The 17,872-nt window shown below is 37.4% G+C and overlaps 1 protein-coding gene and 1 long non-coding RNA gene across 7 annotated transcripts in view; one reads left to right on the top strand and one right to left on the bottom strand.

Annotated features, from left to right (window-relative positions):
• Positions 1–10,943, bottom strand: part of LOC120412548 (disco-interacting protein 2) — a 209,772-nt gene extending 198,829 nt beyond the window's left edge. For 3 of the 6 annotated variants that reach the window (XM_052707685.1, XM_052707686.1, XM_052707681.1), the window contains exons 1-2: positions 10,682–10,943; positions 9,883–10,223 (exon numbers count right to left, since the gene is read on the bottom strand). In XM_052707685.1, the coding sequence (XP_052563645.1) occupies positions 9,883–9,967 (85 nt within the window). In that variant the 5' untranslated portion in view covers positions 9,968–10,223; positions 10,682–10,943. Of the gene's footprint in view, positions 1–9,882; positions 10,224–10,291; positions 10,308–10,681 lie in introns of those variants that run through there. The other 3 variants (XM_052707682.1, XM_052707683.1, XM_052707684.1) reach the window with 3 other exon arrangements.
• Positions 10,944–12,760: 1,817 nt separating this feature from the next.
• Positions 12,761–14,149, top strand: LOC120412546 (uncharacterized). Its single transcript, XR_008212034.1, has 3 exons — positions 12,761–13,488; positions 13,585–13,695; positions 13,760–14,149. It is a non-coding gene; the product is annotated as an uncharacterized LOC120412546 (long non-coding RNA).
• Positions 14,150–17,872: the final 3,723 nt, after the last annotated feature.

Genomic DNA, 17,872 nt, shown 5'->3' with positions numbered 1-17,872 from the left:
TCGCTAAGGTTGCTAAGGTAGTTTTAAGAATAAAAAGCAACCGAGTACATTACGAGATTCAAAGAAGTTTGTACCCAAAGAAGTTTCTCTAGTCACTTAACCGTGAAAATGTCCAACAATTAGCCGTGCCTAGCACCATTTGCATTAACCCTCATTAAAAGCGCAATGTCTAGACTTTCTTCACTGGCAGAAGAGAGGCACTCGAGTGCGCAACGACGACCACACAGCAAACACGTGGGCGGGATTGTCTATACGCGGGTTGGACATTCAGCATTTGCCACTTCCGGTGTTGCTGCCGCAGGTCGGGTTGTCTCTTCTAGTTTGTAAAATAACGGATCATTAAACTGAGCCCTAACTGCGAGCCAGCACCGTGGACAGTGTTGAATTCTAAACTGTAATTTGACCGCTTTGCAGTGCGCAGCGCGCGGAGAGGTTCCTTAATCGGTATTCAAACAAACCCGTAAGTATTCCACACAAGTCCGTAACTCATCAATTGGCCCGCCGTAAATCGGAGCGATCAAATTGATCCACCCCGAAAAAAAAATCAACAGCGTTCCCATTCATCGCACCAAAGACGAAGATTTGCATGCCAATCGTTACGCCCGGTTGGGTTTCTAAGCCTTGCACAAATTGTACGATTTCGAGGTACACACAACCCAACTCGGCTGGAAAGACGACCGGCATCAAGGCAAAAATCAGCAGCCGTGGCATTACAGTCTCCCAAAGCAAAGAGTAAATATTTGCACTATTTTGTTTGCATCTGATTATTCGTGTCCTCTCCGGCAGCGTCCCCGCCCTATTCACTGCCGCCACATATGGCCGCGTCAGCAGCCTGTCCGTTTTGGTCCGTCATAAATTTTGATTCGAAGTTACCGTCACTGTGGACAACATTATACGTTGCGATGGAAGAGAAGAGGTGTTATATAATAAAGGACACCAAATAAAACAATCTAAGCACAAATTTTGATTAAATAACGATTCTAAGTGATTGTACTATGAACAAGTCATAGATTATGCTTGAAACAATGTATACTCACAAGCACAATAAAAAAGCAACTGTCACAAGTACTTCAGTTTGACCTTCCTCACACTCGCGAGCGTTAATTCTCGCGGCTTCTGACCGGTACTTTGATGTTGGTTTTGTCTTGTCTCGAGGAAATAGCTACAGCCAACTGACTTCTGTTGAAGGCCGTCGACGTCGTTGCTGTTTGGCGGATTTTTACTGCCTGGAAAAGATTATGATGAACCATCATCATCATGATGGTTATTCTCAGCGCCAGCATTCGTTGGATCTACCTGTGTGGTGCCAATAAGCTAAAAAGCAATGCTCATGTGGGTCTGAACGAAAAGTGTTCACAATTACCTACAGGAGGCAGAGCAGCATCTCACTCTCATCACATCACCCCTTTAACTTACTGGGTCTTCTAAGCTGAACGCGAGCAGAACGAACCACAAACCAAAGTAAAGTGCCTTCCCATTTACGCTTGTTTCGTGTGTTCGTCTTGGTTTCTCGCCTTTATCTAGTAGGAATTTGGATTTTTTTTCTCCTCACTTCATCTGGCGTTCGCGCAGACATCAATTAGAGAAGTGTTTATTTTGTGCTAGCCATTACTTGAACCACTAGGTACTCCGTTTTTTCGCTCTCTTTCGCTGTTGAACGGATTGTTTCCAATAAAGCCGCTGTCTGTTGTTTAGAAAACTTGTAGTCGAAACAAAAAAAACCTTCGATTTGGTCAGATCAGCTAAAAATATGGCGTCCAATATTCCCGGGTTTAGATTTTTTAAGTGACAAATCTAGAAAAACTTTAAAAAAACTTTGAAAATGTTAAAAAAATCAAGAAACGACAAAAAATTAAATTGTATATTTTATATTAAATTAGAATTTCATGATTTAAAAAAAACATATTTTACTAATCTTTTAGTCCATACCGCAGGGATGCCACTTGGATTTTTAAAATGTTTGTAAACAAGTCTATGTGTGTCTGTGCATTTGTCTAAAATTCTAAAATATCAATTTACTGTAACAGTCATGGCAATCCATCAGAAATTGCGTTTTTAAGGATTTGAAGACTAAAAAAATAGGTTTTGGTTGATATTTTTACAAAATATTAATTTAATGAGGTTTTTCAAAAGTCTGTATACCTAAAAAAATATCTGACACAAGCTCAAATGTCTGAGAAACGCAGACAAATCCTGTGTATCTGGCATCCTTGCCGTACCGTAATACGTATATAAATTTACGTATTATATTTACACCTATTAACCTAGTATATTTTAAAAATATATAATTTTGCGGATCTGTACACTAAAATTTTAACAATTTCCATAACAAGCCAAGTTAATGGTAAAACAAATTTTAATGCTGTAAAATTCAAATCGATTATTAAGTATTCAACTGTTTCTCTATTTCTTCAATCAAACCTAAATTTCCAGACTAAATTTTTATTGTTCAATTTCTGGAATTCCCGGTTTTGGAAAAATCCCGGAAATTTTGTCAGGGTATTCCCGGGATGGACGCACTAGCTAAAAACATTGCTTAAAATGATTGTGAGTCCAGTGCGCGGTCCGATTGATCCACACGGGCGGGACAACGTATAAATATTGACTCAGAATCAAATTTTGAGCAACTGTCTGTATATGTGGGTGTGTGTACGGTTATGAATGAAAAAAACTGTCACACGACTATATCACACCCACAGTTAAAGTCCATGCGGATAGTCCTCCCGAAAAGAAAACAAGAGGAAAGTACTATTTGGCGAGAGTATAGACCTCTCGCGCTACAACAACAACAAATCGTGTTCATTTGTTCATGGAAACAGTTCATCTCATTGAGTGGCTTATATGAACAAATGACCACCACTTAACCACCAAACCGTGGTGGACGATACGGCAAAGGCACGGTTCACTATGCCGAAGATCTTGGGTTCGAGGCTCGGTACTGGCACTTTTTTTGCTAGATGAACTTTTTTGAAAATTGAACACATGAGTAAAGTACTGAGTGCATAATTGACAAAGGGAGCGCGCGGTCGTAAAAATATTCGGAGTGAAAAGTGATTTTTTTTGTGTGTGCCTTTTGTTTCGCATTTTTGTCGTGTATTGTGTGCTGCGAAGAGATTTGAAATTTGCTCGCGTTATCTTTATTGTAGAAACAGTAAAAATATACTGATAAGTCCAGCCCATAGCACTACTGCTCGGTTGGCACGCATTCGATTAAAACACTTTTTAAATAATCAATTATTTATCTTTCCGCAGCCGGCTGCCTAAGATTTAAAAAATTCAACCGATAAACAAAATGCTCATAGTCACATCACTGCCATTCGTGAATCCTGACCTCATACCCATCTACTAACCCCCTCAAAACTCATGTGATACTTTGTCGGAGAAGCAGTCGATTGGGCGGTCTCTATCACTCAAGTATCGGACTAACATTCCCATCCACTTCCCCGTGACCCTACCACTGGTCGTGGCCGGAGCCGGTATTGATCAGCATGATAGGGGCCTTTGAGAAGTTGCGAAGCGACGAAAGATAGCACCCACTCATCATCCACGGCTCGTGGATGTAACTTCTGGAGGTCCTGGTCAATAACGGAGTAGCAACTGCGGGTGGGCACCTATGCCTATGCCTATGTCTATGCCTAAATGAACCCATGAGTAAAGTACTCTCGGTAATTTCGGGATTTATCCTCTCCGTCCGTTCACAGTGCCTTTTTACTACCGAAACATGCTCTTTATCTTCTCGTATACCGATGCCCAGTTCTGGGTGTAGGACTGGCTGTACGGATTTTGACTGTATTGGTACGTTCGATCCATTAGTAAGTTTAAATATAAATATATACTTCAAAAGTTATGCTAAAAAAACGTTGCTCAATCCACCTTTAGTTGATTGGTGCCTTTCTCACATTGGTATAGTGAATACATTCAGTCAAATTAGGATAATTCTTCCTTAACCCTCTACAACCTAACCCCGCCTTTAGACGGGCTTCGATCTAAAAAATCGCCAAAAATCAATTTTCCAACCGATTTTTGATCTTTCAAAAGCATTGGAAAAAAGAACTTTTAAAATTTTAGAAAATTTGAAGGTTGGAAGTTTAATTTGTTTTATGTGACTTTGCCAATGTTTTTAAAAATGTCATTGTTTTAGGGGTCAATTTGGCTGTGGTTTTTTACTAACATTTCCTATATATTCAGTAAAAAGAAGTATGCAATAATTTTTCAAGTGTCCCAGACTATGCCTCTACGCATTTTTTTGCAATTTAAATAATGATGGTGCAATTCTATAGCAGAAAATGTGAAAAACATGCAAAAAAATGAAAAAGTGACTGTAAAAACGTGAAAAAATAAGATAGGCGAAATGTAATTATATTAGGTTACCACCAAATACCGTAAAACGGGGTGACTTTGATAGCCGGGGTGACTTTGATAGGTTTGCGATTTTTCCGCAAAATGAAGAGTACAATTAAAATACGTACGGAATGGTTTAGAAACATACTGACCGTGGTAGAGAAGTGTTCAAAGTACCTCAAGAAGAACTTTGCATAAAATTTTGAAATGTTTAAAATGTTAGTTAACTATAATTAAGAATATGTTGATGAAAGTCATTATTTAAAACTTCTCAAAGTGTCCTGATTTTCTCAATGAACATGATTTTGAATCGGAAAACGGAATGCATTTTCGGGTTCTTTGGACAATTTTCCACTAGGAGAATGTTTAATAAGTTTGTAAATAATAAAAATTATGTGTCCTTGAAACACAATGAAAAAACATCTCCAAATTTATAGGCAATTTCAGTTGAACAAATTTCATGTAAAATGTGAAAACTTGTTATTCATGCTTTGTATTCAGTTTAAAATGCAATATAAATCGATAATTTTATAAACAAAACTAGTTTTAACAAATTTCAGGCAAAATTCCTACTTTTCAACAATTTTATGTAAAATTTATTTATTTTGATAAAAAGCTTATAAACTTAGTTAACTAAGTTTAAACATTGATTTTCAAATTCAAATTCAAATTCGGTTTTATTGGTGAATAATCAAGATACAATAAGTTCTTTTGAAGTACAAAACAGAGTTTTGGAGTTCCTTTCAGCTGTGTGTTACATCATAATCCATTTTGGAACAGTTATTGCTTGTAAATAAAGGTGTTACCAAGAGTAAGAAAAATTTAAAAAAAAAACTTACTAAACTTGCTAGGAAAAGGGGATAGAAATAGAGAAAGCTTAAAACTAGATCACAGTTTTTTATCCTTTATAGATGTGCTTAATCATTAATTCCCCGAGGGCTAGAAATTGCTCCGCCTTGTTACGGCAGCTCCGAAACCGCGTCATCATCTCCCCCGCGAGAGCAAAGAACTCCGGCAGGGTAAAGAGATCTTCCCCGGTGACTTCTTGCTGGGCCGCATTGCCGCTACCGGCCGCGACCACGCTGGCAAACGATCGCCCCCAGCCAGGAGGGATCGCTGGGTTGTCCGCTGGAACCGTACGCTGGCCAGCTGCAGGAACGGCTGCACTCGTACTTCGTTGAGGAGGGTGGGACCCTGCTGCTTTCTTCTTCCTCTTTTCCTGCTCCTCGAGGTAGGACTTGCGCGCGACGCATCCGCGGTAATTACCGGTATGGTTACCGCCGCAGTTCGCGCACTTTACGCGCGGCTTGTTTTGTTCTGCGTTTTCCCCCAAGTCCGCCTTTCGTGGCAGTGCGCACACCTCCGAGAGGTGTGACTCACCGCACTTCACGCAGCGGGGCTGGAGGTTGCAGTTCCGCGAGCCGTGGCCGAATTTCTGGCAACGGTGACATTGCGCTGCGTCCGTCGGATTTTTGGAGTAAAACCGCCAGTTTACCCAAAAACCGTCCAACGCCTTAGTCCGCCGCAGGTCTTGAATCTTGACGGTGCCGCGGTCGAAGTACAACAGGTACAGTGTGTGTGTACCTGTGACTGTTGTCTTCCGCGAGAGGACTTTTATGTCTCGCGGCGTTATTCCGGCACCCGAGAGGTGCTCCTTGAGGACGGAGGTCGGGCGGTCTTGGTACCCCTGCAAGACAATCTTTACAGCGGTCTTCTGCGCGGGGTCAAATGTGTAGAATTTGAAGTTTTTACGCTTAAATTTCTCCACAACCAGGTCGAAGTTCTTTTGGTCAAATGTGAACACTTGCACTGACGCTTTACCTATTTTGAGGCAGTACACGAGGCCTTCCAGCTGCTCGTCAACATCGTCCGCCAACGTGTCCAAAACAAAAATTGGTGGTGGTCGTCGTTCCTTTGGAGTAATTACTTTTTTTGGCGTCGGCACTTTTTTCCGTGCACGACCATCGTCGTCGTCGTCGTCGGTAGTGCTACCGTCGGTGTTGTTGTAGCTGCTTTCCTCGTCACTCAGCCTCGCGAACTTGTTACTGGTGGGAATGTTGGCGGATGTTGAAGCGCCATCGGTCGACGGATTGCCGGAAGTAGCTGAACGGAGCCTAATAGGGCTGCGATCCTGGACGCGGTAATTAGCGTGTAGTAACTTGGGGTCGAATCCTTTGGCGCTCACACTCCCCGGCGCGATGGCGGTCGACGCGGCGTTGGTTTGTTTACCTTTTTGCACACGGCCGGTAGACGAACTTCGCGGGTTTTTCGAGGCCGCACTCGAACTGCCACGGCCACGGCCGGCCCTTGGCATGCTGTTGGAGCAAACTCGCGGCTAATCACGGTAAATTACGGCGAAAATTTTCGAAAAAACGATGGAGCACTGAGCACTTGACTGCTGCTTGCACTCGTGCGTACACGGAGGTGAACATTGATTTTTAAAAACTATATCAGCTACTTTAGTGATGGAACATTTAACGTACAAATAAAGTTTGAACACTTTAAATATGATTTTAACAAAAAAACTATGACTATCAAAGTCACCCCGGAATTTAAACTAAGAATTTTTAACGTAACTATTTTTCTAAACACTATTGAAAAGACTTTTTTTTCCAAAATAGTGCATGGACTTTGTGTGGCCTACCCCAGTACATGTTTAAAAAAAAATAATCTTGAGAAAAACCTTACCTGTTGGAAAATATTTCAAAAACAAATTGAAATCCTATCAAAGTTACCCCGGTTTACGGTACTACCAAAAATAAACATAAACTTAACAAGATAAATGCAAATTAAAATACTAAAAATGAAACAAAAAAAAACATAAAACAAGAGAAGTAAAGTTTTTCGTAGAACAAAAGTTGCTCAAAATGGCCTTCTGTACACGGGAAAAATAAATATCTTCGAAAAAAAATTGGGCAGTAGAGGGTTAACACGTTTTACAAATTTTCTTTACTCATTTCTTTTAAAGGGTTTTCAGATCGTTTTCATTAAAATATCTGAGATCCGTCTTCCTGAAAGTGCATAAACAACACTTAATGCTTAAACGAAAATAATATAAATATGTTTGGGTAATCGAGGCTTACGAAAATCGAATCTGACCTGTTTTTCATTGTTAGGATGCTTCTTAATATTACACTGATCACATTTTATTCATAAATTTGTTTAAATCCAGATCACTTATTTGAATTTCGTATTGAGCAATTCCAGCTCAAATCAGGTATTTTTCTAGTACTTTTGTACCCGACCCTCTCCGATTTCAATGAAACTTTGTGGACATGTTATCCTAGGCCTATATAAGCCATTTTTGTGTATATGGAGCCAATAGTACTCTAAAATAACATTTGAGAAGGGCGTAAGGTAATTAAATATTTTTGTATTTTTTAATTTAAAAATGACTGTATCTCGAAGCCGTTGCTTCGTATCAAAAAGTGGTCTAAGACAAACTTGTAAGAAATTGGACGGGCTTTCTGAAAAAAATACACTGAAACAAAAATACACGCCACATCTATGAGATTTTTTGATTTTTAAGTCTAAAACATAAATTTAAAGGTGATGTCACGATTTTTTTTCGTTCAAATTTTTGAGGAAATTGCCTAAAATGTTACCAAAAGACTGACGAAAAATGAAAAATGCAGGATGGCATGTCTCTCCTAAAAAAATACAAAAAATCATTTACAAAATCTGTTTTTTTTTTTAAAGTGGTCTAACGTCAAAATTTTTAAAAACCAGTAGTGGGAATCGATTTTCCAGACAATTTTACATAAAAGTCTCCATATTGACCATTGTCCTATGTCCAATCCTTGGGAAGATACAGCGGTTTAAAAAATAAAAATGTTGAAAAAATGGGTTTTTTGGTGGTTTTTGGCAATTTCTATATGACAGACTTGGTTTTTCAGTCTCATAAATATTTTTACCGGAAAGCTCGTCCAATTTCCCATAAGTTTGCCTTTTTGGGCTTTTTGATTTATATCGTTTTTATATTTACGTAAGCAAATTTACTATCCTGGTTTCTACCACACTGAAAAAAATATTCTATTTTCAGTTATTAGCAATGTAATTACGCATATATCTGTAAGCCCATACATTCAATTGAAATGCTTTCAGAGACAAACTCTATTTCATTGAACTAAGTTATTACGTTCGTTTGTTGAAAATTTATTCTAAGCTGAGATATGGAATACCTTTCAACAGCTGATTACGGTCCAGATTCGACTATCAAAAGCCTCGAGTGTCTTAAGTTTCGAAAATCTGAAGTTCGATTATCCGTAGGTTTTCGAGGAACTTCGAAGATCGAATCATGGGATTTTTTATTTTTAACATTTTTAAATGCGTGTTCTCAATATTTCATCTCCACAATTTTGGCCGCCATCTTGCATTTCAAATAAAAAAAAAGTAGTAGTAATTGAGCGTAGTAATTGATTGTTTATTTGTGACGAGAGCCTGTTAGTTTACAACTTTTTATCAGGTTAAGGAGGTAACTTTAAGATAGAAAACGGAGATAAATAAAAAGTATTTTTAAAGGTTATTGAGCTCAACGAAAAAAAAAAAAAACTTTTTTTAGATTCTATTATCTTAAAAGAAATAATTCCAAAGATAACGAGAAGCTGGTGCACAATAGGTCAACAATAAAAAAATATCAACATCACAATTATTTCTGTCACATACTTGAAGCCGTAATTACAATTATATTTTAATTTCAAAAGCTTTTTGCAAAGTCCTTAGTCATATTAGCCTTTTTTTATTTTTCTTACGCAACGTTTCCATTAACAAACCTTGGCGACAACAAAACAAAAGGCTCGCAAATCATGAGACGTGCAAAAACTTGGGTGATTTGAGTAAATGGTTCATTCTATTTAGTCAATATTGGTACATCAATAGAATGAGAATGAACTAACAAGTGTTCCAAATTTTTTGAAGCGGCTGTATCGACATTTCACACAGACGCCCTTGTTTAAAATCACGAGACGTGAACGCGTGCTCGGAGATCCGATTTTCAGAAGAGAAGCAGGCAATCTACAAATCATAGCAAACTTCAGACCATGATTATCTTGATCTCCCAAAATTTCCAACAAACTTCCCGGACACCGGAAGAACCCAAAACCTCAGCACAAGAGCAAGAGAACAATCACGTTCTTCCTGTTTCACTAAATCATTGCTCTTCACATACTCCATGAGATCAGTTCCGAGTTTTATGTTTTCGGGGGAGAGTTTATTCAAGAGCAGAACCAACGCATTCAGATATCCAGTCAGTGTCAGACGGTCGACAAGGGAAAGCCGGGCCCCAAAGACTAAAGGGAGGGATGATACTGTCGTCGCCGGGGGTGGCCACAGGAAGCATTGGTGGGGGTGGGGGGGTCTTAAAAGAGAGAGAGAGCAGGACAATCGCGCTCCCAGAGAGTGAACGAGAGCGCGCTAGCAGGTGGGGTGAATCAAGAAGGGAGAAAATGTCATTAAATTATCGATCCGTCTGCGATTTTGCGAGACTGCCTTCCGACGAAGGGGATTTTTCCGATTTTTCCGGATTGGATTCTGGTTCCTTACCTTCAGATAGTTCCAATTCCAGCTCGGCCAGCTTTTCCCGGATGTCGTCCGGGAGGCTCCCATAATCCACAATGATGTCACTCATCTTTTTCCAACCCTTTTGGCGTTTTTTTTTCGATTTGGTTACTTGGATCCCTCCTTCACCACAAGAAGCAAATTGGCTTAAACGCCAATCAGACAGTAATCAAAGAAAAACGCACCTCCGCCTGGTTCTCACACTATCACTTTAATTCACGGCAATTTCTTTTGATTTGCAACCAATCAAAAACATTATTTTCACGCTAATTTCCTCTATTTTTCCACTTTTTGCTGCTGCTACTTCACCAAAGCAAACCCGAACACTGTGAGAAGAGAAGAAACACAATCAGTCGCGAGCAAAACACACTCACGCACAGCTGCACAGACGCACCTTCGCGTCCCGACGGTGACAGATGTTTGACGTTTGTGGTGTGGTGCTAAAACGCGATGAGCAGTGAGACAGTGGGATTTAAACACAAACTCTCTCACACAATGCAGAATTCTCTCTTGCGATCTCTGCTCACCGCTCACCTGCGACGGTCGAAAACATGAAAACAAAACTCCAGAAAGTGAGCAAATCTTCTCATTTTTGCTCACTTGTCATTATTCTCAATGAATTTTGAACGCAGACTTTTGCTGTATTCGCAGCTTCCTTTATCTTTCTTGCTTATTTTGTATCACAAACATTCATCAATGATTCCTTACAAATTTTGAAGGATTTCCTTTTCTTCACTTTACACAAATTCAAAAACACCTCTAACTAGGAGTACCCTTCACTTACACTCACTTTCAATAGGCAGAACTCTCCTCGCAAAATTTAAAACCAAAAATTCTACCTCTTTTGAGCAATGTTTAAACCCGCGACTTAGCTACTAGTTAGTAGCTGCGGCTTAAGAGCACCAAAAAGAGGCAGCCTGTGCGGGCTCCCAAAACTCCGGCAGCACCCGAGAGCAGCCACTTAGCACTCTAACTCTAGCTGGTGGAGTTGAGCCGCACCTCGTCGTTCGAATCGTAACTTTGTTTTGTATTGTCGCCTCGACAGTCGCAAGAAAACTGACTTGAGTTGGCTGTGCAGAGCACTGAATGGGGTTCTGCTGAAGAGAGCGAATGGTCAATGAGAAGATGCGAATTTTCTCTTGAATGGGCGCTCTCACTGTTGTGAGAGAGTTCATTGATAGGGCATCGCGAGGGAATGGCCAGATAGGAAAGTGAGGTTAGCCTCTTTCAATTGGAATAATCACTGTTCAAAATACAAACTTCAATTTTATTTTTAGGTCGTTTGTTGCGATCCTAGCTTCTTCTCTTCTAGTACAAACTTCAATATCTGTTTCATAAATTATTTTAATAGAGGAACATCATATGATTCCATCGTGACATATCAACACTTTGAAAAGTTACTAAATCTTTTTCATAAATTATTTTAATAGGGGAACAACATATGATTTCTGTGTGGGCCTGCATAGCGCTCCCTGTCTATGGATCTAAATATGTGTGCATGGACGTCAACCCCCTGTCTCTCCACGTCAACACACACAGCTGTCAGCGCACGGCAGCACAGTCAGTTCCTCGGCAGCGTTCGAACAGTCTGGTAGCGTCTCGGCCACGTTGGGGGACCCCGACACGTGGGAAACGCAGTCTCCACAATGGCGAATCATGCCAGAATAAAGTTTTTTTTCTGGTGAAATCTTGTGTGTGCGACATCCCCTCAGCGCGGGGGCAGGTGAGTTATAAAGAAGGCCGTTTGTTTTGTTGTTGGAATGCGGTCGAGGAGAGAGGAGTCTGAAAAAAATTGAACTGCGTGGAAGGGAGAAAGAAGTGACAGGTCGGCAGGGGTGACAGACTTTCAATATCTGTTCAGTTTTCTTGGTTTGTTTAAAAAAAATCATTTGTTTTCCTTTGTTGTTTTGTTTTTGAGAATCTTAGTTATTGTTTTCACACGATGTTTATGATAGTTATGAACAATTATGTCATCTTATTTGTAATTAAAGCACCTGGTTGCTGAATGCTGAAGAAAATATCGCGGGTTGTGCAAGAGGATGGGTGTGCAAGGACCTTAAGAAAGTGGTCGAACAAAAAACTGTTTGACGTTGTAAAAGAGGAGATTGCTTGTAGATATTCACTGAAAAGTTTGAGGTGACGGGGCTTATTCACTGAAAGGTTTGTAGAATTGGAGGCTTGTGAATTTTCACTTATGCCTGACGTACAGATGGCTTGTAGATGTTTACTAAAAGGCCTGTTGAAGTGAAGGCTTGTGGATGTTCACTCATTCCTAGCGTAGAGATGGCTTGTAAATATCTTCAGTAAGGCCTGTGGGGCAAGGGTTTGTGAATGTTTACTTAACGGCCTGCGAGAAGACAACAACGGCTTGAGAGCTCTCATTGAAAGACCCTTCCGGCTTGTGAACTCACTGAATAGGCCGCAACGATTCAACAACGACTGGTGAGCTCTCACTGAAAGGCTCTTCTGGCGTGTGAACTCACTGAACAGGCCGCAACGATTTGCGAGAAGACATCAACGTGGAGAACCTTCAAAGAGAAAAAACATGGCACTCAAACACTGTAACCTTTTGAAAATCGGTTTCAATAAAATCATACTCGAACCACACCAAACCAGCTTGATAAAAGGAAGATTGTAAAATATTAACAGTAAATGTTTAAATGTGCAGTATTTGTTGTTCTGTGTTTCCACTCTGAACATATAATATTTCATGTTTATTGAGCGTCCAGGTTGGTGTCTTTCAGATTTAGGAGTTTTGTTATTTATTAAATTATTTATTTATCCATTGTTATCTGTCATTTATTACTTATTTATTATTCAAAATTAGCATGCACGGATAGAAATCCGGTCCGCAAAACCGATGTTGAACTGCGATGAAATCGAAAACATCGTTTGTTTTCGAATTCGTTTCAAATGTTGTCAAAAACGAAAACATTTTCCTCAAATTCGAAACATTTTGTTTTCAAAAACGTCCCCCGTTTTCCTCACCGATTTTTTGAGGCGTAACATCTGTCAAACGCAGCCTAAAACAAACGTCAAATGCGCGAGTGAAACAGATTGTTTGTGTTTCAGTTTATTTATTTTTTTCGGTAAAGCCAGAATCAGACATCGGATTGTGGATTCCGGTGGAATTTATGCCGTAAAGGCAAGGTCAAGTTGCAGCGGGAAGATGTGGCCTTCTCCTCGGGCGCGGCAGCCGAAGCAGCACCACCACCGGGCGGAATCGATGTCAGCTTCTCGCGGCTGGAAGCGATCCATTCCTTGACGGGACTTGCCCTTCAGTTCGTTGTCCACCTTGGTGACACTGATCGAGTCAAGATCTTCTCAGGATTGTGGATTCCGGTGGCATTCATGCCGTAAGGGAAAGACAAGTTTGCGGCCCGGTGCAAAGCCGTCGGACGCGGGCCATTCGGAGAGCACGGCCGACGAGGGAGGAGTGGTAGTGCAGCGAGAAGTATTGAACTTCTCCTCGGCGGCGGCAACCGGAGCGGCACCACCATCGGTCGGCAGCGTTCAATTCCTCGACGGATTTGACGGTGCGGCGTTTCCGTTTTTTATTATCATGGGGACACGAAACAAGGACAGCATTAAGTGAGTTGTGACTTGTTTGAAATGCTAACGGGGAAGGAGTACACGCTTAATTCGTTGACTAATCGTGTTAACTTTTTGAATTTTTATTCGGCTTAGATGTGCTGAAGAAACCTCGATGGAACTCGAATACGGGTAACTGGTTCCTGCGGTACCAGAAGTGACACAAGGTGCTGCCAATGCCGTTGATTCCAGTCCCCCAGAAGCTTGGTAAGGTTCAAATGATAAAATCCTCCCAAATCACATGAAATAATCGACCTTTCTCATTCACCAGATATGAAGCCCCCTCGAATCGAACCACGACGACAAGGAGAGCGGCCCGGCTGGCGTACCTGTCCGGTGGAGCCGTTCCACGACAAATTACGCACACCTCGAGCTACGTCGGCATCCTGGAGGCGATCCCAACCAAGTCGAATAGCGCCCGTAAGGAGAGGTTAAGAATTCGGAGTTTGCGCAGAAGAAAAAGCAGGCAGCATCCACACACACACACACACACACACACACACACACACACACACACACACACTCAAACTCTACCACTCCAAAACTCACATCAAACATACCAAAATTCGACGATTCATAGTTTCCAAAATTCTAAAATTGTATCCTACAATTCTTAACTGCTAAAGCTCTTAAATTCCAAGCTTAAAAAAAACAAAATTTCTTAAATTCTAGCATTGCAACTAGAATTCTCAAATTCTGGAATTCCAAAATTTAAAAAAAATCTGATATTTTAAAATTTTAAAAATCTAAATTCTATAATTTATAAATTCTTAAATTCTAAAAGTCTTGAATTCTGAAACTCTTAATTTCTTTAATTCTTAAATTCTAAAATTCTGAAATTGTAAATTTCTAAAAAACTAAAAAACCAAAAAACTGAAACTCTTAAGAGCTCTAAAATTCCAAGCTTCAAAAAAAGATATCAAAATTTCTAAAATTCTAACATTGCAAAATTCAAAAAATGCCAAAAATCACAATTCTGGAATTCTAAAATTTAAAAAACCTGATATTCTTAAACATGAAAAATCCAATTTATAAGATTCTACACTTCATGAATTCTTAAACTTTTGATTTCGAAAATTTTGAAAAACTAAATTTCCAAAATTCTAAAATTTCCAAATTCTAATTCTAAATTTCTAAAATTCTGAAACTCTTAAGAGCTCTAAAATTTCAAGCTTCATAAAAAAATATCAAAATTTCTAAAATTCTAACATTGCAAAATTCAGAAAATCAAAACAGCTAGAATTCACAATTCTGGAATTCTAAAATTTAAAAAATCTGATATTCTGAAATATGAACAATCTAAATTCTAAGATTCTAAAATATTAAAATTCATGAGTTCTTAAACTTTTAATTTCTTAAATTCGTAAATCCTAAAATTCGTAAATCCTAAAATTCTAAAATTCTAAAATTCTAAAATTCTAAAATTCTAAAATTCTAAAATTCTAAAATTCTAAAATTCTAAAATTCTAAAATTCTAAAATTCTAAAATTCTAAAATTCTAAAATTCTAAAATTCTAAAATTCTAAAATTTTAAAATTCTAAAATTCTAAAATTCTAAAATTCTAAAATTCTAAAATTCTAAAATTCTAAAATTCTAAAATTCTAAAATTCTAAAATTCTAAAATTCTAAAATTCTAAAATTCTAAAATTCTAAAATTCTAAAATTCTAAAATTCTAAAATTCTAAAATTCTAAAATTCTAAAATTCTAAAATTCTAAAATTCTAAAATTCTAAAATTCTAAAATTCTAAAATTCTAAAATTCTAAAATTCTAAAATTCTAAAATTCTAAAATTCTAAAATTCTAAAATTCTAAAATTCTAAAATTCTAAAATTCTAAAATTATAAAATTCTAAAATTCTAAAATTCTAAAATTCTAAAATTCTAAAATTCTAAAATTCTAAAATTCTAAAATTCTAAAATTCTAAAATTCTAAAATTCTAAAATTCTAAAATTCTAAAATTCTAAAATTCTAAAATTCTAAGATTCTAAAATTCTAAAATTCTAAAATTCTAAAATTCTAAAATTCTAAAATTCTAAAATTCTAAAATTCTAAAATTCTAAAATTCTAAAATTCTAAAATTCTAAAATTCTAAAATTCTAAAATTCTAAAATTCTAAAATTCTAAAATTCTAAAATTCTAAAATTCTAAAATTCTAAAATTCTAAAATTCTAAAATTCTAAAATTCTAAAATTCTAAAATTCTAAAATTCTAAAATTCTAAAATTCTAAAATTCTAAAATTCTAAAATTCTAAAATTCTAAAATTCTAAAATTCTAAAATTCTAAAATTCTAAAATTTAAAAATTTAAAGAATCCTTAATTCCCAAATCCCAAATTCCCAAATACCCGAATTCCCAAACTCCGAAATTCCCGAATTCCCAAATTCCTAAATTCTCAAATTCCCAAATTCTCAAATTCTTAAATTCCCATATTACCAAATTCCCGAATCCTCAAATTAACAAATTCACTAATTTCCAAATTCCCAAATGCTCGAATTCCCAAACTTCCAAATTCCCGAATTCCCAAATTCCTAAATTCCTAAATTCTCAAATTCTCAAATTCCCAAGTTCACAAATTCCCAAATTCTTAAATTCCCAAATTCCTTAATTCCTAAATTCCTGAATTCCCAAATTCCCAAATACCCGAGTTCCCAAACTCCCAAATTCCCGAATTATCAAATTCCTAAATTCTCAAATTCCCAAATTCTCAAATTCCCAAATTCTTGAATTCCCATATTACCAAATTCCCGAATTCTCAAATTAACAAATTCACTTATTTCCAAATTCACAAATACCCGAATTCCCAAACTCCCAAATTCCCGAAATCCCAAATTCCTAAATTCCTAAATTCTCAAATTCTCAAATTCCCAAGTTCACAAATTCCCAAATTCCCAAATTCTTAAATTCCCAAATTCCTTTATTCCTAAATTCCTGAATTCCCATATTCCCAAATACCCGAATTCCCAAACTCCCAAATTCCCGAATTATCAAATTCCTAAATTCCTAAATTCTCAAATTCCCAAATTCTCAGATTCCCAAAATTCCCAAATTCTTAAATTCCCATATTACCAAATTCCCGAATTCTCAAATTAACAAATTCACTTATTTCCAAATTCCCAAATACCCGAATTCCCAAACTCCCAAATTCCCGAAATCCCAAATTCCTAAATTCCTAAATTCTCAAGTTCTCAAATTCCCAAGTTCACAAATTCCCAAATTCCCAAATTCTTAAATTCCCAAATTCTTAAATTCCCAAATTCCCAAGTTAACAAATTCCCAAATTTCCAAATTCTTTAATTCCCAAGTTATCAAATTCCCAATTCTTATATTCCCATATTCTCAAATTCTTAAATTCTAAAATTCCCAAATTCCATAATACCCGAATTCCCAAACTCCCAAATTCCCGAATTCCCAAATTCCTAAATTCCTAAATTCTCAAATTCCCAAATTCTCAAATTCTCAAATTCCCAAAATTCCCAAATTCTTAAATTCCCCTATCAACAAATTCCCGAATTCTCAAATTAACAAATTCACTAATTTCCAAATTCCCAAATACCCGAATTCCCAAACTCCCAAATTCCCGAATTCCCAAATTCCCAAATTCCTAAATTCCTAAATTCCTAAATTCCTAAATTCTCAAATTCTCAAATTCCCAAGTTCACAAATTCCCAAATTCCCAAATTCTTAAATTCCCAAATTCCTTAATTCTTAAATTCCTAAATTCCCAAATTCCCAAATTCTTAAATTCCCAAATTCACAAATTCCCAAATTCACAGGATCCCAAATTATCAAATTTCCAAATTCCTAAATTCACAAATTAACAAATTCCCCAATTCCCAAATTCTTAAATTCCCAAATTCTCAAAATCCCAAATTCTAATATTCCCATGTTCCCAAATTCTTAAATTCCCAAATAACCAAATTCTAAAATTCCCAACTACCCGAATTCCCAAACTCCCAAATTCCCCAATTCCCAAATTCCTAAATTCCTAAATTCCTGAATTCTCAAATTCCCAAATTCTCAAATTCCCAAAATTCCCAAATTCTTAAATTCCCATATTACCAAATTCCCGAATTCCCAAATTAACAAATTCACTAATTTCCAAATTCAAAAATTCCCCAATTCCCAAATTCACAAATTCCCAAATTCACAAGTTCTCAAATTCCCAAATTCTTAATTCCCAAATTCTCAAATTCTTAAATTCCCATATTCCCAAATTCTAAAATTCCCAAATAACCAAATTCTAAAATTCCCAAATTCCCAAATACCCGAATTCCCAAACTCCCAAATTCCCGAATTCCCAAATTCCTAAATTCCTAAATTCCCAAATTCTCAAATTCCCAAATTCCCTAATTCCCAAATTCCCAAATTCCTTAATTCCTAAA

Source organism: Culex pipiens, chromosome 2 (assembly GCF_016801865.2).
Source record: "Culex pipiens pallens isolate TS chromosome 2, TS_CPP_V2, whole genome shotgun sequence".
Classification (NCBI taxonomy): domain Eukaryota; kingdom Metazoa; phylum Arthropoda; class Insecta; order Diptera; family Culicidae; genus Culex; species Culex pipiens.
Note: the sequence above shows the minus strand (reverse complement) of the source record. Positions and strands in the feature narration are given on the sequence as shown.